At 43.7% G+C, this 25,231-nt stretch overlaps 1 protein-coding gene across 1 annotated transcript in view; it reads right to left on the reverse strand.

Annotated features, from left to right (window-relative positions):
- The window catches only part of erbb2 (erb-b2 receptor tyrosine kinase 2), a 46,642-nt gene that overhangs the window by 11,586 nt on the left and 9,825 nt on the right, over positions 1–25,231 (reverse strand). Inside the window, exons 2-17 of the mRNA XM_084163384.1 lie at positions 21,562–21,713; positions 21,248–21,434; positions 20,782–20,922; positions 19,720–19,788; positions 19,391–19,506; positions 18,996–19,137; positions 18,532–18,666; positions 18,271–18,397; positions 12,199–12,272; positions 11,848–11,938; positions 10,801–11,003; positions 10,402–10,531; positions 2,714–2,810; positions 1,208–1,362; positions 817–864; positions 319–457 (exon numbers count right to left, since the gene is read on the reverse strand). Of these exons, the coding sequence (XP_084019510.1) occupies positions 319–457; positions 817–864; positions 1,208–1,362; positions 2,714–2,810; positions 10,402–10,531; positions 10,801–11,003; positions 11,848–11,938; positions 12,199–12,272; positions 18,271–18,397; positions 18,532–18,666; positions 18,996–19,137; positions 19,391–19,506; positions 19,720–19,788; positions 20,782–20,922; positions 21,248–21,434; positions 21,562–21,713 (2,006 nt within the window). The remainder of the gene's footprint in view (positions 1–318; positions 458–816; positions 865–1,207; positions 1,363–2,713; positions 2,811–10,401; positions 10,532–10,800; positions 11,004–11,847; positions 11,939–12,198; positions 12,273–18,270; positions 18,398–18,531; positions 18,667–18,995; positions 19,138–19,390; positions 19,507–19,719; positions 19,789–20,781; positions 20,923–21,247; positions 21,435–21,561; positions 21,714–25,231) is intronic.

Raw genomic sequence — 25,231 nt, forward strand, 5'->3', positions numbered from 1 at the left:
AGGCATGACCATCATGTTCTTAGGGAAAGAGGATCATTTTGTACCTGTATTAAACTTGACCAATTCTAGTCCTATTCAATATATTAAAATAAATATATGAATCCATATGAAGGAAATCCGTCGCAGTGACAGAGAACTTTAACCCCTGTAACTATAAAACAGACAGCTTATTAACACGTTGTATGATCTACCTATTGATATTACAAATAGATAATTTACAAGCTTCACATGAATCATTTTCCAAAATCTGTCTTTTGAACTACAACCTCCATGATGCTTCACGCCAGCCCCATGTGTCATGGCAGTGCCCACACCCACCTCATGCTCCTGGAGGATCCTCCTCAATGTCTCCTTCCTTTTGAGCTGTTTCTGTCGGCGTAGGTAGAACACCAGCAGACCCAATAGGATGAGGAAGAGCACCGCCCCGCCCACCGCCGCCGCTATCGACGTGCCCGGCCTGGAAAGATAGAGAGCAACATTCACATTCATCAAGGACCTACTACTTTTATTACTGCTACTACACATTCATAAAACTCTTGGCTTCCTTGTGCTTTTTTTGTGAATGCATTGAAGCAGATGAAGTAATCCTCGACGAACAGAACAGAAGGCTCAAAGATGACGCTGGAGAACTTAAGTTATAGAGCAGGAGAGATGAAAGATTTTATTTTTTACGACAGTTGGAAAAGAGAGAATGGGAGAGAGTTGGATAGAGGGGAGAAACAGCAGCAAAGTGGTGAGTGTGGTTTGAAAAAATTTATAATTTGAAAGACAATGGGATATCAGAACATAACAGATATTTGTGATGGAAAACGTTACCCTGTTTTAGTATGGATGGGGCAGCCTCTTTCATCCTTCTGAGTGCACCTAAGAAAGAGAAAGCAGCATTAGCATTGTGCAGTTTGGTGGTGGTGTGTGTGTGTGTGTTTATGTGTTCACGTACCTGTTTGTGTGTGTATATCTCATGTCATATCTCTGTGTGTGTTTAAGTTTGTGTGTGTGTATGTGATCACATGCCTGTGTGTGTGTGTCTGAACTGTGTGTGTGTGTATATGTGTGTGTTCACATGCCTGTTTGTGTGTTTGTTCACACGCCTGTTTGTGTGTGTATGTCTCATGTCATATCTGTGTGTCTGTTTAAGTTTGTGTGTGTGTATGCGATCACATGCCTGTGTGTGTGTGTGTGTGTGTGTGTGTATGTGTACACTCACGAGAGTGTGCAGTTGGTGTTGCAGGAGAGGCAGTGGCCCGTGGCATTGCTGTATTTCCACACAGTGTGCTGCTCCTCCTTCAACCCACTGGGACATTTCTCCACACACACCTCCCCATCCTGGTAGTGCAGGCAATCTGTACATTGGTGGGCCCCCTATAGGTAAGACAAAAGAGGGGCATAGATTCACACACACACACACACATATAGTATTTACACACACACATATAGTAAAAAGTATTTGCCCCCTTTCTGATTTTCTCTATTTTTGCATATCTTTGATACTGAATGTTATCAGCTCTTCAACCAAAACCTAATATTAGATAAAGGGAACCTGACTTTACAAATAACAAAAAAAAGGTATAATTATTTTATTTATTTAATTAACAAAGTTACGCAACACTTAATTCCCCTGTGTGAAAAAGTAATTGCACCCTTACACTCAATAACTGGTTGTGCCACCTTTAGCTGCAATGACTGCAACCAAATGCTTCCTGAAGTTGTTAATCAGTCTCTCACATCGCTGTGGAGAAATTTGGTTCCACTCTTGCATGCAGAACTGCTTTAACTCAGCGACATTTGTGGGTTTTCAAGCATGAACCGCTCGTTTCAAGTCCTACCACAACATCTCAATTGGTCTGGACTTTGACTAGGCCATTCCAAAACTTCAAATCTGTTGCTTTTTAACAATTTTCATGTACACTTGAGTGTTTTCATGAACCCAGCTGCGGTTCAGCTTCAGCTCACAGACGGATGGTCTGACATTCTCCTGTAGAATTCTCTGATACGGAGCAGAATTCATGGTTCCTTCTATTAAGGCAAGTCATCCAGGACCTGAGGCAGCAAAGCATCCCCAAACCATCACACTACCACCACCACCATGCTTGACCATAGGTATGAGGTTCTTACTGTGGAAGTAAGGTTCTACCTGTATCAGAGAATTATACAGAAGAATGTAAGGCCATCCGTCTGTGAGCTGAAGCGGAAGCGCACACAATCAAGTCAACATGAATATGGCTTAAAAGCAACAAATTTGAAGTTTTAGAATGGCCTAGTCAAAGTCCAGACCTAATCCCAATTGAGATGTTGTGACAGGACTTGAAATGAGCGGTTCATGCTTGAAAACCCGCAAATTTCGCTGAGTTAAAGCAGTTCTGGATGGAAGAGTGAGACAAAATTCCTCCACAGCGACGTGAGAGACTGATCAACAACTACAGGAAGCCTTGTTGCATAACTTTGTTTATGAAATATATTAAATAAGTATGTAATTGTTTTGTTATTTGTTCACTCAGGTCCCCTTTATGTAATATTAGGTTTTGGTTGACGATCTGATAACATTCAGGATCGAAAATATGCAAAGGTAGAGAAAATTAGAAAGGGGGCTAATACTTTTTCACAGCACTATAAATGAAAACACACACACACACAAAAACTCATGAATGAAAATACACACAAACAGATGAAAATAGATCAAACACACGCACAAACACACACACACACGTCTTACCGGGCCTAGGCAGGAGGCAGAGCCATTGATGGGGCGACACTCTGAGTGACAGGCGCCACAGACTCTCTCGGAGCTGTCAAAAAACTCCCTCGGGGACCTGCACCAAATACATCATCATCACCATCACTATCATCACCATTGTCACAGTCATTATCACCGCCATCATTATCATAATCGTCATCATCACAATCATCACCATCATCGCCTTAGTTACACATCCAAACAGTCCACACACTCTACCTGCATCTCAAGATGATCTCAAGATTACCATTTAAAATAAAATCCCTATAGACGGGTTGCCTGACAACGTCATAAAAATTATGTGTGGGGAATCGTAGGTGGCTCTTTTAAACTAGTTGTATCTTATTCTTGATACCATATCTTGTTTTGAGGTGTTTTGACTTATTTATTAATGTTTATGCTAATATGGCAAAAGTTTACTAGCTAGCTAACCAACAACTGTAGCGATGTATTTGAGAAACAACAAGTGCTTATTGTGCAAATTGTTTTGTGTTTTCAATAAACATTTGGAGACAAAAGGTAGTTTACATGTTGTCAATAATCCTTTGAATGTAAGCCAACCCTGTCTATTTTTCCTCAAAGTTGTGCACGAATCAGTTTTGTTGCTAGACAACCCACCCGTCTATACAGTGCCCTACTTTTGACCAGAGCTACATAATGCAGGGTCGTGTTCATTAGACACCAAACAGAATAAAACAGACTGAAACAGGGAGGAACTACCAGGGCTGGATTTATGTTTTCTGTTGGAAAACATTTAACATTATCCATTGTGTGTCCTAATGAACAACACACACACTACATATGCTCACACACACACACACACAAAACAAACACACACACACACACACACACACACACACACACACACACACACACTTTCACACTCGCTGCTGCTACTCTGTTTATTATCTATCCTGATTGCCTTGTCACTTTTACCCCAACTACATGTACACTACCAGTCAAAAGTTTGGACACACCTACTCATTCAAGGGTTTTTCTTTATTTTTACATTGTAGAATAATAGTGAAGACATCAAAACCAAAAAAGTGTTAAACAAATCAAAATATATTTTATATTTGAGATTCTTCAAATAGCCACCCTTTGCCTTGATGACAGCTTTGCACACGCTTGGCATTCTCTCAACTAGCTTCATGAGGTAGTCACCTGGATTGCATTTCAATTAACAGGTGTGCCTTCTTAAAAGTTCATTTGTGGAATTTCTTTCCTTCTTAATGCGTTTGAGCCAATCAGTAGTGTTGTGACAACGTAGGGGTGGTATACAGAAGATAGCCCTATTTGGTAAAAGACCAAGTCCATATTATGGCAAGAACAGCTCAAATAAGCAAAGAGAAACGACAGTCCATCATTGCTTTAAGACATGAAGGTCAATATGGAAAATCTCAAGAACTTTGAAAGTTTCTTCAAGTGCAGTTGCAAAAACCATCAAGCGCTATGATGAAACTGGCTCTCACGAGGACCGCCACAGGAATGGAAGACCCAGAGTTACCTCTGCTGCAGAGAATAAGTTCATTAGAGTTACCAGCCTCAGAAATTGCAGCTCAAATAAATGCTTCACAGAGTTCAAGTAACAGACACATCTCAACATCAACTGTTCAGAGGAGACTATGTGAATCAGGCCTTCATGGTCGAATTGCTGCAAAGAAACCACTACTAAAGGACACCAATAAGAAGAAGAGACTTGCTTGGGCCAAGAAACACGAGCAATGGACATTAGACCGCTGGAAATGTGTCCTTTGGTCTGGAGTCCAAATTGGAGATTTTGGTTCCAACCGCTGTGTCTTTCTGAGACGCGGAGTGGGTGAATGGATGATCTCCGCATGTGTATTTCCCACCATAAAGCATGGAGGAGGAGGTGTTATGGTGTGGGGGTGCTTTGCTGGTGACACTGTGATTTATTTAAAATACAAGGCACACTTAACCAGCATGGCTACCACAGCATTCTGCAGCGATACACCATCCCATCTGGTTTGGGCTTAGTGGGACTATCATGCTCAGCATATGTGGGAACTCCTTCAAGACTGTTGGAAAAGCATTCCAGGTGAAGCTGGTTGAGAGAATGCCAAGTATGTGCAAAGCTGTCATCAAGGCAAAGGGTGGCTATTTGAAGAATCTCAAATATAGAACATATTTTGATTTGTCTTTTTTGGTTACTACATGATTCCATATGTTATTTCATAACCCCCTGTAGCTCAGGTGTTATGTCCGGTGTGTTTGATACAATAGTGGCGAACAAACAAAGTGAGAGCATATAATACATATGTCGACCATAGCTAAGGGAAATGCTGGCATCCTAAATACTTGTTATTCATTTTTTAAATTCATTTAATTTGTTCTCCCCTGGAAAAACTAGGCTACAGCGGTGCGTATATTTTATCATCATGTCAACGTATTATCACCACTGGACATGTAGTCTACAGATGCCTGCCTCATCACCAAGCGAGGAAGATATTTTGCAATCATCAAATGCGGTGAACATTATGACTTGGATAGGTTTTAGCCTGGTCGAGGCGGAAGAGAGTGAGAACAGGGTGGATCAAGTCAGGAAGTGTTCAACCCCCAGCTTGGAAGCTCGTTGATACCCTGATTGTTTTGCTGTATTTAAAAGTGTGTACTGTAGCTGTGTCGCAGGATCAATCAGTATCAGCTCTACTTATGTCTATTGTTGAACTACCGATCTGACTACAACTTTTTTGCATACGGTATATCATTTGTTTTGGGGTGATTTACAGTGAGGGAAAAAAAGTATTTGATCCCCTGCTGATTTTGTACGTTTGCCCACTGACAAAGACATGATCAGTCTATAATTTTAATGGTAGGTTTATTTGAACAGTGAGAGACAGAATAACAAAAAAAAAATCCAAGTCATTAAGGTTTCGAGGCTGACGTTTGGCAACTCGAACATTCAGCTCCCTCCACAGATGTTCTATGGGATTAAGGTCTGGAGACTGCCTAGGCCACTCCAGGACCTTAATGTGCTTCTTCTTGAGCCACTCCTTTGTTGCCTTGGCCGTGTGTTTTGGGTCATTGTCATGCTGAAATACCCATCCATGACCCATTTTCAATGCCCTGGCTGAGGGAAGGAGGTTCTCACCCAAGATTTGACGGTACATGGCCCCGTCCATCGTCCCTTTGATGCGGTGAAGTTGTCCTGTCCCCTTAGCAGAAAAACACCCCCAAAGCATAATGTTTCCACCTCCATGTTTGATGGTGGGGATGGTGTTCTTGGGGTCATAGACAGCATTCCTCCTCCTCCAAACACGGCGAGTTGAGTTGATGCCAAAGAGCTCGATTTTGGTCTCATCTGACCACAACACTTTCACCCAGTTCTCCTCTGAATCATTCAGATGTTCATTGGCAAACTTCAGACGGCCCTGTATATGTGCTTTCTTGAGCAGGGGGACCTTGCGGGCGCTGCAGGATTTCAGTCCTTCACGGCGTAGTGTGTTACCAATTGTTTTCTTGGTGACTATGGTCCCAACTGCCTTGAGATCATTGACAAGATCCTCCCGTGTAGTTCTGGGCTGATTCCTCACCGTTCTCATGATCATTGCAACTCCACGAGGTGAGATCTTGCATGGAGCCCCAGACCGAGGGAAATTGACAGTTATTTTGTGTTTCTTCCATTTGCGAATAATCGCACCAACTGTTGTTACCTTCTCACCAGGCTGCTTGGCGATGGTCTTGTAGCCCATTCCAGCCTTGTGTAGGTCTACAATCTTGTCCCTGACATCCTTGGAGAGCTCTTTGGTCTTGGCCATGGTGGAGAGTTTGAAATCTGATTGATTGATTGTTTCTGTGGACAGGTGTCTTTTATACAGGTAACAAACTGAGATTAGGAGCACTCCCTTTAAGAGTGTGCTCCTAATCTCAGCTCGTTACCTGTATAAAAGACACCTGGGAGCCAGAAATCTTTCTGATTGAGAGGGGGTCAAATACTTATTTCCCTCATTAAAATGCAAATCAATTTATAACATTTTTGACATGCGTTTTCTGGATTTTTTTGTTGTTATTCTGTTTCTCACTGTTCAAATAAACCTACCATTAAAATTATAGACTGATCATTTCTTTGTCAGTGGGCAAACGTACAAAATCAGCAGGGGATCAAATCCTTTTTTCCCTCACTGTATACCGTGTTGATTTATGTGTTCAGTTGTAGTTGAAGACTACTGAGATTTCTGATACTCTTTATTGTGTGTGAAATGGGAGTTTATTGCAATCTGATTGTATGAATTAAACTGGTTTTACGCATCACTTTAAGGAAGGACAATTGCGTGACTGAGGTTACTTGAGTTCACTTTAACTCATTTACCGGGCTGGACTCTTTTAAGGCCTGAGGTACGAGACTTTTCTTGAGGAATCAGAGATCATTGTGTTGTGACATTATTATGTGTGATATCATTTATTTTGGTAATACAACCAACACAAAAGTACACAGTTGTTTTGAAGTTATTTACAATGTTTTAAGGGTTTATGAAAAGTGTATTTCCATACTGACTTTTACATGAGTCCTTTGTATTGGTGTAAACTTGACGGAACGGAAGGGACTAATTTCCTCACAAACAAAAAGGAGAAATCAATATTTTCTCTGGTATGCACAACCTACCTGGCACCCCTAACAAACAATAACCTCAAGTCAAAACCATTACAGTGCGAGTAGTCAGCTATATTGTGTGCACAGACCGTGGCATGAGTGAGGCGAGGTTGTAGATATAATGGGTTATCGTAAACTATGGAGCTAGACAGGAGTATCTAGGTTTATGCTTTGGTGTGATTTACCGTCTGAATGTTACATGGGTGGACCAGTTATCGATCTCCTTCCAAAACGTGGTTACATTTGTATAAACTTCAAGTATTACTGACTACAACCCTCCCTAAAATGGTTTCACCCAAATCAGGCAACCCTGTTTAGCTTTTGCACTATGGCTAGGCTAGGCAGTAGGCTTGTATTTGAGGTGATAATCTGTGAGGTGATAATATTTTATTTGCTTTGTGATTTGTCAAAAACAGTAAACGACTTGTCTAGTCATGTGTTCCGGTTCTTGTATACACTGTAACGAGCACATCAAATATTTGAAATATGCTGAAAAGTGGCCAAACTAAATTGATCTTATTCGGGCAATGGGCGCAGCCATCTTTGACTTTGTTTATTTGCGTCTTATAGTGAATGGCTTGTCAAACATAAACAAACATGGCTGCCATCATAAAGAATTTAGCCACTGTTAGCTTAGCTGACACATATCTCTTTTCTAAACAATATTACATTTCTCCCTTGTGCTCACCAGAGATGTGGTACATTGTAAACAAGTCTAGCTGTTAGGTCACTAACTTTTGTTTTAGTTTTTTGTCAGCGCAACCTGTTATTTAGACTGGTTTATGGAATGAGTTTGGCTGAGGATGTGTTCCGTGTGATGCTTAGATGATGAAGTTTGCATTTATCTTTTACAATAAAAGGTGAAATTGAGGAATTACATTTTGAAGACCTTTATTTTCCATCAGTACAAAACATTGTTTAGATGCTTTTCAGACAACACTGCTGTGTAGACACGTTTGTTGCATCATACGTTCTGTTGCTACTATTCCAATCACATAATTGCGATGGTATGCTACAGGGACCACTCAACAATCAGGAATATGTGATCGTACACGTCAAAAGGTTAATCATAGATAACTAACTAAAAACTAACTAGGTTTCCCCTTTTATCTGTCGATTAACACTAGAAGGGCCGAGAGCATCATTTTAACCCTCCCGTTGTCCTAGGGTCAAAATGACCCGCCACTGTGTTGAACCAACTTTATTTAATTTTTATATTTTTTGGATCATTTGTGAGAAGGAGGCAGTGATACTTTCTTTAAAGTCTCACTGCCTCCTTCTCACAAATGATCCCAAAAATATAAAAATTAAATAAAGTTGGTTCAACACAGTGGTGGGTCATTTTGACCCTAGGACAACGGGAGGGTTAAGGTCACATGAATTTAACAATTTAATTACTCTGCCATTTATGGTCATGTCCCCCCATCCTTGACTTTTCCTAAATAAGTCTATTCATTTGAATTTCGCTATCACAAACAGAGTTTGTGTTATAAGCAGTTTTAGGAGGACATGTAATTTTCCCCCCTTCCTTCACCTAACAGTAGGCTGCCATCTGACAATGGCCCATCAAAACTACACCTAAACTATATCGAAAACTAATTTCACACAGGCCTATAATAATAAATATAGGCTAAAGGCAAGATGACAATAGTCTGATGGATGACAATATTATAAATTGCCTTGTGAATGAAGAGACTGCAGCGCAGCGTGGGTAGCCTAATTGACAAAGAAGGGAACTCAGCTTGCCAAAAAGCAAATGTTTTAAATCATGCTTCATGCAGGTAAGACGTTTTGATTTCATAACCTATTGGAAAGAGAAGGTTCTAAGGTTCCTAAAACACATACATTTGCCAAACAACTCTTTAAAATTAAGGCATGGGCTCTATTTCAAAATATAACCGCTATTCCATGCATTCTACACATCAGCACTTGCAGCAGCATAGCCATAGGGTAGCCTAGCGGTTAGAGCTTTTGGCCAGTAACCGAAAGGATACTAGTTCGAATCCCCGAGCCGACTAGGTGAAAAATCTGCACTTAACCCTAATTGCTCCAGGGTCGCCGTCAATAATGGCTGATCCTTAGCCGTGACCCGACTCTCCGAAGGCGTTTCAGGGGGAGTGGGATATGCATAGAAAAAACACATTTCCATTTCACACCACACAATTGTACATGTGTGAAACAGGCCAAATATAAGCACCCCCTATTTGACCTTTTTAATAAAACCCAAAATATGATATTCTGTTCTTTTTAAATGGAATTCATTAGTTGTTTAACCCCCTAAGGTTGATGTCCGCACCCCTGGATTGGATGCGTCTCAATCCACCGCATCCGCCTATGTAACAGTTCCGCATCTGCGGTGAAAGGTGACAGAGCTAGAGTGGTGTTTGTCAGACCATGAGACTCTCACGAACACAATGTTCTCTGTTTTGCTCTACGACCCCCACAAGTGTCAGGAGACTCGTCTGAAGTCAGTACAGCCAATCTGCCCCCCCCCCCCCCAATGTTCATCTCCCAAGACAAATTGGCTAGCCATAGCAAGCTAGCTAAAAGTCCATGAATGTTTCATGTGTGTTTCCGACATGCCCCCAAATTAATATACTTGGTTCACAGTTGGTTTAGATATTTTAACCTGCATGTCATGATGGACAAAATCAACATGTGCGCGATGGCGCATGCGCGTACAAGCTGCTTTGGTCTGGATCAACCAAAGGAACCAGAGGGCAGATTCAACAATAAAAGCTTTTCGATTGATTGGCTAAATGCTTTATCATTTCTGCATTTGAATTGATTTGCTCTGACATACAGTACACTCCCCGTTCATTTTTGACCATCTCCATTTTGTGGATGCAAAAGATGGCAATATTTGCATTTCATGGCACAAAATGCACCTTTTTCATAACATACAGCTGTTACAAACGGCACCCCATTTGTCTCTCATGCCTGAAAGATATCGCACTCCTCCACACACTCCTACTTATTCTCCAGCCATAGAAGCCGGGAGAACGTGTGTGTATGTGCGTATGTGTGTGTGACAGGTTGTTTGACCGTCTCTCACCCCTGATAGATGTCGCACTCCTCCACGCACTCCTTCCCGCGCTGGAATTTCACACAGGCCACACACTGACTGGGCCCTGGCCCCCAGCAGCCCTTAGCACACAGCAGGTGACACACACGGCCCTCCACCACTAGGAGGAGAAGACCAGAATAATTAAATTAGATTAAATAAACTTTACTGATCACCAAGGACACAGCTTTTGGTGCCACATGGAAAGTACTAACATATTCACACACATGAATGCACACACACACACGAACACACACACATGCTGATGTTTCTTCCCTCTCAACACACAACCACCATACACACACAGGCATAACCATCCACAAAATGTGCATATTAGCATGCACGTGTGCTGCTTGTTTTCATTCATGAATGTGTGCGTGTTATGCATACCACACTCCTGGGGGTCCTGGTTGGCATTGACGATTCGGTGGGGCCCCTGGGTGGGGTGCAGCAGGGTCCCCCAGGGCAGGTCCTGGGTGTAGCAGAGTTGGGGGTTGTTGTGGAGCAGGACCAGACCCCCACTGATGCTCCTGAGCGAACGCAGACCCAGAGAACGGATCTGTATTGACTGGACCCCCAGAGAGAACACACCCCTAAAGGAAAGAGAGGAGGTAGTACATTTATTAATTTAGTAGTATGGGCAAAGACACCTGCGCTGTGAGCTAACACACTGTAAGTAAAGTTATAATCTGCAGCGCGACTTATGTTGTAATTTTTTTTGTTTTACAATTTCCGTGATGAGGGACTTTAGTTTAACAGCAGATTTAGTTACAGCACAATACACGCACCACACACAATGCAATCGGTATAGTATCGGAGGTTTAGTATCGGAGCTCCCGTTATTTAGAACATTTAGAGCTATTTTTGGGAGTGAAAAATGTTGGAGGAGAAAATGGGGTTAAGAGGAGAGAGAACGATGGTAGAAGAAGGGTAAGGGGAGGAGTGAAAGAGTAGATAGCTTGACAGAAAACTGAAAGCAAAAAACGCCATAAAGTACAAGAACATTCTCAGATCAACACAGCATGCTCCAGTAGCAATTGTACAGACTTCCATCCACTCTAACCTGCAATATTTACAATATCACCCTGCAGCCTCAGGCAGCTGTGCTAGGTAATCATTAGCTTTTTGAACCCAAAGTTCATGGGATCCTTGACCAGACAGACATACATATAACATGGACACATATAATGAGGACAAACCTAGACAGGCAGGCAGGCAGACAGATAAAGAGACAGCGAGACAGGTAGATAGACATAATTGACATTGACTGGCAAGACAAACAGACAGACAAAAAGTATTATATAAGACAGACTTCATGAAACATTAGTAGACTGAAACTAGTGAACAGACGGACTGGCCGGCGGACTGACAAACAGACATAATACTGTAATGACATGGCGGAGACAAACAGACAGATGGATGGTTTTACAGACTTACTTATAGAGCATCCTTCCTCGGATCACTTTCAGGTTCTCAAACACACTCAGGTTAGTCCAGTTGGCTGGCCACGCATCAATGTACAGATATCCTGTAGGGAACAGAAACACACACCACACACGCATACAGAATCAATGCTGTCCCCCAAAAAAGTAAAGAGTTTGTGTGTGTAAACGGCTGTGCATGTTTGTGCGTGTGAGTGCATGTGTGCGGGTACGTGTGTGCATTTGTGCGAGTGTGTGTGCATTCCTTTTATATGCACATGCATGCATGTACGTATATATGCGTGTGCGCGCATGTGTGTGTATGTGTGTTTACGTGTACATGCATGTGTATGCGTGTGTTCAGTACCTGTGATCTCCTCCAAATTCTTAAATGCATCCAGCTCACTGAGGGTCAGGCCTGTCATGTTAGCCAATGGGTCCCTGGACAAAGGAACACAGAGATCACACATGCGTGTGGTCAATATGGACATTAACACCATCATAACAACTCAACATGTGACAGCTAATGTGATGTGAGCTTTCAGGCATAAAATAGCTGCCATGACATCACCCAGGAGGGTGATACTGCTACACAATAGCCACTTGCCCATTATCAAATCAAATCAAATTGTATTTGTTACATACACGTGTTTAGCAGATGTTATTGCAGGTGTAGCGAAATGCTTGTGCTTCTAGCTCCGACAGTGCAGTAATATCTAACAAGTAATATCTAACAATTTCACAACATATACCTAATACACACAAATCTAAGTAAGGAATGGAATCACAGTTTTTTTCAATTGCTTAAGCACAATTTTGAAAACAGGGCCCGGTTTTTCAAACCCCTTCACACAATTAGCACAACACTACACCAAAGTAGCACAACACCTCAGATCATTTGCAAAATTGAACACTTTTGTCAAAACTATACAATGTCTTATAAAAACCTTATTTTGTCATCATAACATAAACCCAACCATCATATGGTCTGATTCTGTTTGAATCAGTTAAACACTCCTGTGCTCAACCTAAAACACTTTTAGCATTTACATAGAGAAAGTGTAAAAATAAATTCACCAACACCACATGACACCAATTGTGCAGACTAATGAAAATATGTATTTATTTTCATGTACTTAAGTCAGTCAATACTGAACATTTCAACAAAACATTCATAACAAAACATTTTCCAGTTTTCATACAGTATTACTGAACGTACCATTGTACTGTAAGCTTACAGTAATACTGTAACATAAATTACATATCCAGTTCAGTACCGAATAAAAAATAAAAATAATCTAAACATCTCTCCGCCTAGCTCGATCTGGCCACAGGGCCTCGTCAACATCACAGGCTATATTTTCATTTGCAAGGCAACGTGGGAAGAATCTTTTGGATTGACAAATCCACCCTTGTATGGATGCTGCTTCAATTTGATCACATGCTTCCACCGTAGCTTGAATGAGGGCCATCTGGACATAGGGCCGGAGATCATAAACCTTCCACCGCCATGCTGAGAATAACTCCTTGATGGGGTTTAGGAAGGGGGAGTTTGGTGGAAGGTATTGAACTGTAAATTGTGGGTGTTGATGAAACCAGTTTTGGACCAGAGCAGAACGATGGAAAGCTACATTGTCCCAGACGACAATGTATTGCATCTGGTCCCTTTGGTTTGCTGCTGTGATAATATTGTGTAATCTGTCTAAAAATGTAAGAATGAGGTCAGTGTTGTAAGGACCCAAGTTGGCATGGCGGTGGAGGACCCCATTCTGTGTAATGGCAGCACAAAGGGTAATGTTACCCCCACGTTACCCTGGTACATTGACAATAGCCCTGTGGCCAATTATGTTTCTTCCCCTTCTTCTCACTGTTGTCAGGTTAAATCCAGCCTCATCAATGTATATAAACTCATGCGGGACTTCCTCCGCATCCATTTGCAAAACTCTCTGAAATACAGCAAAAGATCACATTGTGTAGATCAATTTACTGTAGGTCTGCTATGTACAGTGTACAGTAAAAAGGTTATGTGTGCAGTACACAATACTACAGTCAATGAACAAAACGTACCACCACATATTCACGCCGCAGGCCTTTCACCCTGTCTGAATTTCTTTCAAATGGCACTTTATACAGTTGTTTCATCAGAATTTGATGTTTTTTAAGGATACGGGCTATTGTTGACAGAGAGACCAGTTGGACATTATTGAAAATTCGGTGATCATTGACAATATGGGCTTGAATTTCTCTAAGTCTGATTGCATTATTGGCCAAAACGAGGTTTATGATCTCTCTCTCGCTCCTGTGTGAATATGGGGCCCTTCCCTCCTTGGTGTTCTCGACATTCAATCTTATGTTGGCCAAACAAAATACATGTAGCTTACTGTAAAATGATACAGGAATAGATACCAAAACTGTTGATATAGTACATGCAGTAAGCAATGGATTTTCTGTTGACAGAATATACGTTTCTCACCTGTGCTCTTGACGAAATGTCCGAACTATTGATGCCACCGTGTACCTGCTTAGGTTAGGCTGTACTCTCAGTCCAGCCTCCCTCAGTGTTAGTCCGTGGTTTATTACATGGTCCACAATTGTAGCAAAAATTTCGTTACACAGATTTGGTTGTCTTCTTCTTTGTGTATGTCCTACCCCTCCTCCAGGTCTTCCTCTCGCCCTTCATCTTCCTCTGACACCGTCAATTTTTTTTGAAGACAGGTGAACTTACCTGTTGCCTTTTTATAGTGCTTAAACCTGATCGGTGTGTCTACAATTAAGTACCAGTGTGTGTGCACACCTGGTGGCTGTGTTTAACCAATTGGTTAATGGGTGTGTTCATTTGAAAGCCTTTGCTTTGAAATTGCACGGAAATGACATCATGATACATTTCTGTGTCAAATGCATACAAGTGTGTTTAATATTTTTCAAAAAGTGTGAAGCTGACAATGTGCTTACAGTTGTGCAAATCTAGGCCAGTGTTTTGTTCTTTGAGTGTAAGGTTTTGCTAATTGTGGGAAAGTTTTAATTTTAGTGTGTAAGCAATTGAAAAAAACGAAGAATATATATATATATGGACGAGCAATGACAGAGCGGCATGGACTAAGATACAGTAGAATATTATAGAATACAGTATATAAATATGAGATGAGTAATGCAAGATATGTAAACATTATTAAAGTGACTAGTGTTCCATTTCTTAAAGTGGCCAGTGATTTCAATAGGCAGCAGCAGCCTCTAATGTGCTAGTGATGGCTTTTAACAGTCTGATGGCCTTGAGATAGAAGCTGTTTTTCAGTCTCTCAGTCCCAGCTTTGATGCACCTGTACTGACCTCGCCTTCTGGATGATAGCGAGGTGAACAGGCAGGGGCTCGGGTGGTTGATGTTCTTGATGATCTTTTTGGCCTTCCTGTGACATCGGGTGCTGTAGGTGTCCTGGAGGGCGGGTAGTTTGCCCCCGGTAATGCGTTCGGCAGACCGCACCACCCTCTGGAGAGCCCCGCGGTTGCGGGCGGTGCAGTTGCCGTACCAGGCGGTGATACAGCCCGACAGGATGCTCTCAATTGTGCATCTGTAAAAGTTTTAGGTGCCAAGCCACATTTCTTCAGCCTCCTGAGGTTGAAGAGGCTCTGTTGCGCCTTCTTCACCACACTGTCTGCGTGGGTGGATCATTTCAGTTCGTCAGTGATGTGTACGCCAAGGAACTTGAAGCTTTCCACCTTCTCCACTGCGGTCCCGTCGATTTAGATAGGGGGGTGCACCCTCTGCTATTTCCTGAAGTCCACGATCATCTCCTTTGTTTTGTTGATGTTGAGTGAGAGGTTATTTTCCTGGCACCACACTCCCAGAGCCCTCACCTCCTCCCTGTAGGCTGTCTCGTCATTGTTGGTAATCAAGCCTACTACTGTTGTGTCGTCTGCAAACTTGATGATTGAGTTGGAGGCGTGCCTGGCCACGCAGTCATGAGTGAACAGGGAGTACAGGAGGGGGCTGAGCACGCACCCTTGAGGGACCCCAGTGTTGAGAATCAGCGAAGTGGAGATGTTGTTTCCTACATTCACCACCTGGGGGGCGGCCTGTCAGGAAGTCCAGGACCCAGTTGCACAGGGCGGGGTTCAGACCCAGGACCTCGAGCTTAATGATGAGCTTGGAGGGTACTATGGTGTTGAATGCTGAGCTATAGTCAATGAACAGCATTCTTACATAGGTATTCCTCTTGTCCAGATGGGATAGGGCAGTGTGCAGAGTGATGGCAATTGCATCGTCTGTGGATCTATTTGGGCGGTAAGATAATTGAAGTGTGTCTAGGGTGACAGGTAAGGTAGAGGTGATCCTTGACTAGTCTCTCAAAGCACTTCATGATGACAGACGTGAGTGCTTCGGGGCGATAGTCACTTAGTTCAGTTACCTTTGCTTTCTTGGGTACAAGAACAATGGTGACCATCTTGAAGCATGTGGGGACAGCAGACTGGGATAGGGAGAGATTGAATATGTCCGTAAACACACCAGCCAGCTGGTCTGCGCATGCTCTGAGGATGCGGCTAGGGATGCCGTCTGGGACAGCAGCCTTGTGGGGGTTGACATGCTTAAATGTCTTACTCACGTTGGCCACGGAGGAGAGCCCAGAGTCCTTGGTAGTGAGCCGGGTCGGTGGCACTGTGTTATCCTCAAAGCGGGCAAAGAAGGTGTTTAGCTTGTCCGGAAGCAAGACGTCTGTGTCGGCGACGTGGCTAGTTTTCCTTTTGTATTCCATGATTGTCTGTAGACCCTGCCACATACGTCTCGTGTCTGAGCCATTGAATTGCGACTCCACTTTGTCTCTATACTGATGTTTTGCCTGTTTAATTGCCTTGCGGAGTGAGTAGCTACACTGTTTGTATTCTGCCATATTCCCAGTCACCTTGCCATGGTTAAATGCGGTGGTTCGCGCTTTCAGTTTTGCGCAAATGCTGCCATCTATCCACGGTTTCTCGTTAGGCTAGGTTTTAATAGTTACATTGGGCACAACATCTCCTATACACTTCCTGATAAACTCAGTCACCGATTCAGTGTATTAGTCTAAATTATTTTCGCAAGCTACCCGGAACATATCCCAGTCCGCGTGATCAAAACAATCTTTAAGCGTGGATTCACGCACGGGTACTTCCTGTTTGAGTTTCTGCCTATAGGAAGGGAGGAGCAAAATGGAGACATTGTCAGATTTGCCGAAAGGAGGGTGGGGGAGGGCCTTATAACCATCCCGGAAGATCGAATAGCAATGGTCGAGAATTTTTGCAGCCCGTGTACAACAGTCGATATGTTGATAGAACTTCGGCAGCCTAGTTCTCAAATTTGCTTTGTTAAAATCCCCAGCTACAATAAATGCAGCCTCAGGATATGTGGTTTCCAGTTTGAATAAAGTCCAGTGAAGTTATTTGAGGGCCGTCGTGGTATCAGCTTGAGGGGGGATATGCGTGACTATAACCGAAGAAAATTCTCTTGGGAGATAATACGGTCGGCATTTGATTGTGAGGTATTCTATGTCGGGTTAACAAAAGGACTTGAGTTCCTGTATGTTACTACAATTACACCATGAGTCGTTAATCATGAAACACACATCTCCGCCCTTCTGCTTCCAAGAGAGATATTTATTTATTTCTGCACTATGAACCCATCTGGCTGGACCGAGTTCGACAGAATATCCCGAGAGAGCCATGTTTCCGTGAAACAAAGTATGTTACAGGCCCTGATGTCTCTCTGGAAAGAAATCCTTGCCCTGAGCTCGTCGACCTTATCCAAAGACTGAACATTAGCGAGTAATATACTTGGAAGCGGTGGGTGGTGTGCGCGCCTCCTAAGTCGAACCAGCAGGCCGCTCCGAGTGCCTCTCCTCCGCCGGTGATGTTTTGGGTCAGCCGCTGGAATCAGTTCAATTGCCCTGGGGAGAGCAAACAAAGGATCTGCTTCGGGAATGTCGTATTCCTGGTCGTAATGCTGGTGAGTTACCGCCGCTCTGATATCCAATAGTTTTTCCCGGCTGTATGTAATGATACAAAACACTTTCTGAACTAATAATGTAAAAAATAATACATAAAAAAAACAAAATACCGCAAAGTGTCCTAAGAGCTAGGCAGTGCGTGCTAGTGCCAGAAAGGTTTGAAACCGAGAGATTCAGCAAGCGATTGCTTCCCGTGAGGAAGCGTGAATGTGGCAAGTTCTTCCATACTAGTTATTTACAGGAAGAAGTCCCTTGTTGACTCTTTCTGGTGTTAGCACGCAATGGCTTGCATGGAGATGGCACAATAATGGGCAAGAGGCTCGGACCTGATTTCTGGATTGAGCTTGCCTGTAAACTGAAAACCTCGCCCAGGTTGAACCCAGGTTTTTAGTGGCTGCTGGTAACAGACACATCCCCCTCTCTTAGTGGGCCATATATAAGGTAAAAAAGAGACGTAAAGCAGTTACCCTGTGAAGCTCTGAGGTAGGAAAGCCAGACTGCCATAGATCTTATTGCAGCCAGTGAACTGGGCCACGTTGGAGGAGCTCACCCAGGAGGAGCCCTGGAGATCACCCATGCCCAGCCCATAGCACACTGGAACACATATAGATACAGTCAGGGTGAATACGCACACATGCAAATGTTAACACACACACACACACACACACACACACACACACCACCACCATCATAACACATACGAACTCAAACATAAAACACACACAAACCTTTTGGACATTCCCCTTCACACTTCTCACACTTCTGTGTCTGTGTCTCCTTGCCGTCAGGCTGGGTGATAATCACTTCCTGGTTAGCTTTAGGACACACCATGGTACAGGCCACCTCCATGGCTAGGTAGTTATCTACAGAGAGAGAGATGTTGATTTTAAGATATCATTGACATATTTCTATGTTTCTATATGTTTTCTTTGGCAATGTACAGTTTGTGTCGCTACACTCTTCATGCCAATAAAGCCTTTTGAATTTAATTGACCTAAATTTAATTGAGAGAGAGTGTGTTAAGAAGAAATAGGTGAGAGGGATAGAGATGGAGAGACAATATAATTCCTTAGAGAGACAGACAGACAGAGAGAGAGAGAGAAAACCGGAGAGAAAAAGAGAGCGAGAGAAACAGAGAGACAGACAGAGTAAATGGGACATTTATATATACAGGAAAGTAAGCCAAGCTTACAGGGGCATGTCTTGACGCAGGTGGCCCCGAAGCTGAACTTCCTGTTGGGGTTGGGTTTGGACACGAAGGTGACTGGGTCGTAGATGGTGGGGGGCGGACAGTTGTCTTTACATGTCCCGCTGTCGTTGAAGTGACGGCACGACTGTAAAACAGAGGCAGTTCTTTAGAAGTTTGTCCGTAGGAAATGAAAAAGTTTGGTTGTGCTGCAGTATTGGCAAAACAATTGCTGCAATGCGTGTGTAACACACCACCCTATTTTCTCCTGGCGCAACTGTAGGAACCAATACAGAGGAAAATTGACACATTCGAGGCAAGAGTCAAGACACATTGTTTGAACTAAGACAGGGAGTTGCTGTGTGTGTGTGTGTATGTGTGTGGTATGGTAGTATTCTCACCAGGCAGTCTGAGTCTTTGGGCCCAGTGCAGCCGGCAGCACACTGCATGTGGCAGCAGTCATTGGGCTTGGGTCCCTTACAGCGCAGACACCCCGACGCACAGTGCACATGGGTCACTATAGAGGGAGAGAGAAAGAGAGAGGGGGGGGGGGGGGGGAATTGTGATGAGAAATTGTGCTGCCATTTAATCTCTATAATCCAGAAATGTGATGAAAAAGAGATACACAGAAAAGAAGAGATGGGCGAGAAATGGCATAGACAGAATGGATACATAAAGACATAAATAAACAGATTGAGAGAAGAAGGGATGGACAGACAGACAGACTCACGGGTCTGGCAGTCTTGCTCCGTCTCTCCCCAGCAGCCTCTCTTTCCACAGGCAGGGGAGCACTTTGGACCTGGGACAAAAGACATAAGACGGTCAACAACGCCTTGACAGACGGTCACCTATGCTGACCGAACATTGACCTCTGGAGACAGACTGACCACACTTCAATCATAGGGATAGTTGACTGACCATTGGGATGTACAGTGCCTTCGGAAAGTATTCAGACCCTTTGACTTTTTCCACATTTTGTTACGTTACAGCCTTGTTCTAAAATGGTGTAAATAAATAAAATCCTCAGCAATCTACACCATAATGACGAAGCGAAAACAGGTTTTTAGACATTTTAGCAAATTATTTACATAAGTATTCAGACCCTTTACTATGAGAAACAAGATTCTCTGGTCTAATGAAACCAAGATTCAACTCTTCGGCCTGAATGCCAAGTGTCACGTCTGGTGGAAACCTGGAACCATCCCTACAGAGAAGCATGGTGGTGGCAGCATCATGCTGTGGGGGTGTTTTTCAGCGGCAGGGACTGGGAGACTAGTCAGGATCGTGGCAAAAATGAATGGAACAAAGTACAGAGAGTTCCTTGATGAAAACCTGCTCCAGAGTGCTCAGGACCTCAGACTGGGGCGAAGGTTCACCTTCCAACAGGACAACGACACTAAGCACACAGCCAAGACAACCCAGGAGTGGCTTCGGGACAAGTCTCTGAATGTCCTTGAGTGGCCCAGCCAGAGCCCGGATTTGAACCCGATCGAACATGTCTGGAGAGACTTGAAAATAGCTGTGCAGCAACCTGACAGAGCTTGAGAGGATCTGCAGAGAAGAATGGGAGAAATTCCCCAAATACAGCCATGCCAAGCTTGTAGCGTCATACCCAAGCAGACTTGAGGCTGTAATTGCTGCCAAAGGTGCTTCAAGAAAGTACTGAGTAAAAAAACAATTGAATCTGCAAAACGTCAAGGGGTCTGAATACTTTCCGAAGGCACTGTGTGTGTGTGTGTGTGTGTGTGTGTGTGTGTGTGCGCGTGTCCACTCCCATAACAGGAACACTCACAGTTGGGGGACCGGGCCTGAAGGCGGAGCTGCTTGGCATGTGTGTTCTTTTCATCTAGTGTGTCCCTCCACTCCATGTGCTGGGGGTCTGGGAAACAGAGCTGGGGGTTTCCCCAAATATGCACCCCACCCAGCAGGATCTCTATTGGGTTAACAGGACAGGGAGGGAAGGCTCAGTTCAAAATGTTCACAGAGGAACTGACAAAAAAAACCTAACAAGAGATTACGTTCATTGAAGTAATCACTGATGAGAAATGACTGGACAGGAAAAAGCCATGTGGTAAAGCCCTTGCATTCACCTATTCAATCATGTCTAATTAGTGGTTATGACAAAGGAAGGAAGGATGCACTTTTAAAGAATAAAAAAAGGGCCTATGAGTATCCAATCAATCCCTTCATTGCGTTACGATTACATCCCTCCTGTATCCCAAAAAGACTTCCCTCTCACTCTCTGGCCCCTCCTTCACCTGTGAGACTGCGGAGGCGGAGCACCCTTAGGCCCGCCCCCCCTTGAGGGAGGGTGTTGTCCAGGACAGCCAGAGCATAGCTGGAGTTGTACAGCTGGCTGCCCCGGATGATGCGCAGATTGTCCAGTGGCACCACGCTCACAGACACACGGGCAATCAAGACGTAGCCCTGCACCTCCACGATACCCTGGAGAGAGAAGGAGAGGGTGAGGGAGGAAAGAAGGGGAGAGAGGGAAAAAAAAATAGGGAAAGGGAGGGATGTTAGCATTGATAACAGGTGGGGAAAAAGTCCTGCAAAGAACACACACACATACCTGTAGGAAGGAGAGGTCCGGCTTGCCCCGAAGGTGTGTGATCTCTAGGTTGCCGTGCACCACCTGGCAGTCAGTGTAGAGCAGCCGCAGGGTCTCATAGTGGTTCTCCAGACTGGAGGGCAGGGCCAGCTTCATGTCTGTGCCCAGGCATACTGACAACACACACGCACAAATAGATACGTTAATACATGTTTACATTTAATTTAAAGAACAGGATCCTGAGTTGAAGCAGGGCTTTGTGTCAACCAGTGTTTCCGCACGTCTTGACGCCTTTGATGACGCATTTGAGTAAGTTGGTAATCAGGTGTGCCATTTGTGTTGCATGTGCAGCAAAAAATATATTTTTTTTTACACACTGCAGGTGCATCAACAATTTTATTCATTGACAATATACTGTACACCATGTAGTACATGTCTTTTTTCACTTTAAGATTCACTATAGGTTTTTTCATCCCTCTGCCATGGCATGATGAATACAGTCATATGCATATTGTCTGTATAGTGTGCACACTGACGTAATGTTTTCCTAAAGAGAAAGACAGGAAGGAAAGAAGAGAGCCTTGACATAAGAACAACCTCCCATTGCTTGTCTTCCACACACACACACACACACAATTAAATTACTTCCTCCCCAGATCCCTGGAAGACTCCCATAACATTTCTTTCAACCCTCCTTCCGGAAGTTCACTTCCACCCCCTCTCTCCCTCCTCCCTCTCATTCTCCATCCTCCCCCTCCCTCCTCCAGGGCTATCACTTTCCCTCTTTTTGGAGAGAGCAAGCCGGACACAGGGTGACACAGGATACAGGGACACAGCAAATGCAGAGAGAGAGGAAGAGGATTTGGCCAATCGCTGAGCCTCTGCCAACGGCCTCCAAAATGTGTGGCTTTGTCTCAAATGGCACCCTTTTCCTTACATAGTGCACATTAGTTGTACGTACGGGATACGCATGGTATACATCGTCCAACGAAATGCTCACTTGCAGGTTCCTTTTCGACAATGCAAACAATAATAATAAATTACTTAAGAACAAGTAAATGTAAAATGGCAGTAGAATAGAATAAACATATTAGCTTAAGTTTAATACAGGAAGGCACAATTTATAGTCCAATATTTACCTGTGTATTGGGGAAGGGGAGGATGGGGGGCAAGTGTATAAATTGAGCAGTATAATAAGAGTCTGGTAGCAGCAGTTGGGATGTGTGTGTAGCTTGAATGTGTGTGTATATATATATATATATATATATATATATATATATATGTGTGTGTGTGTGGGTGTGTGCATGATTGAGTCCATGTGTGCTAAGGTGCGGAGAATCAGAGCAGGTGGTCAGTCCTGTTCAAGTGTTCAGCAGTCTGATGGCTTGTGGATAGAAACAGTCTCTGAGCCTGTTGGTATCAGACCTCATGCCCGACAGTAATGGAGAGAACAGCTTATGGCTGGGGTGTGTGGTGTCCTTGATGATGCTGCGTGCCTTCCTCAGGCACCGTGTCGAGTAGATGTCCTGGAAGGGTGAGAGCATGGTCCCAGTGATATACTGGGACGTCTTCACCACCCACTGGAGGGCCTTGCGGTTGTGGAAGGAGCAATTCCCGTACCAGGCCGTGATGCAACCGGTCAGGACACTCTCGATGGTGCAGCGGTAGTATTTTGAGAGGATACGGGGCGGCATGCCGCATTTCTTCAGCTGCCTTAGAAAGTAGAGACGCTGTTGCGCCCTCTTGACAAGAGTGGTGGTATTGTTGGTCCATGACAAGTCCTTGTTGATGTGAATGCCGAGGAACTTAAAACCCGTGACTCTCTCTACTGCAGTCCGGTTTATGTGGATTGGGGCATGTTCCCTCCTCTGCTTCCTGAGGTCAACAATCAAATCCTTTGTTTTGCTGACATTGAGGGAGTTGTTGTCATGACACCACAATGGCAGTTCACTTACTACCTCCCAATAGGCTGACTCATCGTTGTTGGTTATCAGGCCTACAACCGTGGTGCCGTCACCAAAATTGATGATAGAGTTAGTGTTGTGCAAAGCCACGCAGTCGTGGGTGAACAGGGAGTACAGCAGAGGACTGAGGAAACACCCCAGGGGGCCCCCTGTGTTAAGAGTCAGAATGGAGGAGGTGTTGTTGCCAATCCTCACAGCCTGTGGTTTGCCCTTCAGGAAGTCCAGGATCCAGTTGCAGAGAGTGGTGTCCAGACCCAGGGCTCTGAGCTTGGTGTCGAGCTTGGAGAGAACACTAGTGTTGAATGCTAAACTGAAGTCAATGAACAGCATTCTCACATAGGTGTTCCTCTTGTACAGATGTGTTACGGCCGTGTGAATAGTGATGGAAATGGTATCTTCCCTGGATCTGTTGGAGCGGTAGGCAAATTGGAGTGGGTCCAGTGTGCTGGCCTTGATGTGGGCCATGACCAGGCTCTCAAAGCACATTATGATGACTGAGGTGAGCGCAATGGGGCAATAGTCTTTTGGCATGTCACCTTGTTTTTCTTGGGCACTGGGACGATGGTCTCCTTAAAGCAGGTGGGTCTACAGCCTGGGACAGGGACAGGTTGAAGATGTCTGAGAAGACGCCGATAGGGCTCTGGTCAAAAGTAGTGCACTATATAGGGAATGTAGTGAGACGCAGCCAAGGACATACGAGTCGTTATCGCGCCTGTATTACTGCACCGTGTACGAGTTCTTATCACATGCTATGTGACGTGTAGTGTGTTCTAAACGCAGCCCAGTGTTCTCACACTGACCAATATAGTATCAGCTGCACTTAGGGCTGTTACGGTGACCGTATTACCGCCACACCGGCGGTCACGAGTCATGATGGCAGTCAAATTCCATGTGACCGTTTAGTCACAGTAATTAGGCTTCTCCAAGCTCTGATGCTGCTGATGGTCATTAGTAGCCTACCAAACTTGCTAACTGCCTGGTACTCCGCACTCTATTGTCCCTCTAATCACTCTGACATCAATGCAAATATAATCAAAAATATAATCAAACACTTCATGAGAGCCCATGAGCTCATGTTGTGCAACATTTCTATAGGCTATGCGTGAGAAAACAGAGTGATGGCCTATATTAAAAAGAGCATGATCCCATCAGCTTTCTATAGGCTAGGCCTACTATATCTATATATATTTCTCAACCTTCCTAATATTAAGCACATTGCTTCTCTTTAAAACAGATGTATAGCCTACCTGGCTGGCATGAAAATGAACCACGAGAAAAGCGTCCTCCATTCACTATTTAAGTGCATAGATGACATGTATTATTTTCCCACTGCTCCTGTTTCAAGACAGGTGCATGTTAATGGTCAATTCTAAATCAAAACAAATTTCACACATATATTATTTAATATATGTAAAGACAAGATTAAATCAAGAATAGTGTGATGGGTGACAATATTAGCCTATCACTTGTGAATGATATATTTTCACTTGTGAATGATGCCCAGCTTAAGGCAAACAGTGCATGCTTTTATTTTGCTACTTTTTCTAATCATAGTCACACACTTCATGTAGCCTAGCCCATAGGCCTAAATGTTCTCTCATCTGTTGCGTAAGGCTCATTGCTTAAAACAGTTTTTTATTATGCTAGTGGTTGAATTAATTTGGGATCTATCGCATCCCACAACTGTCCCGGACTATGTTTGGAACATTTATTTATTTCACAGAATA

Source organism: Coregonus lavaretus, assembly GCF_964263955.1.
Source record: "Coregonus lavaretus genome assembly, chromosome: 1".
NCBI classification, from domain to species: Eukaryota; Metazoa; Chordata; class Actinopteri; order Salmoniformes; family Salmonidae; genus Coregonus; species Coregonus lavaretus.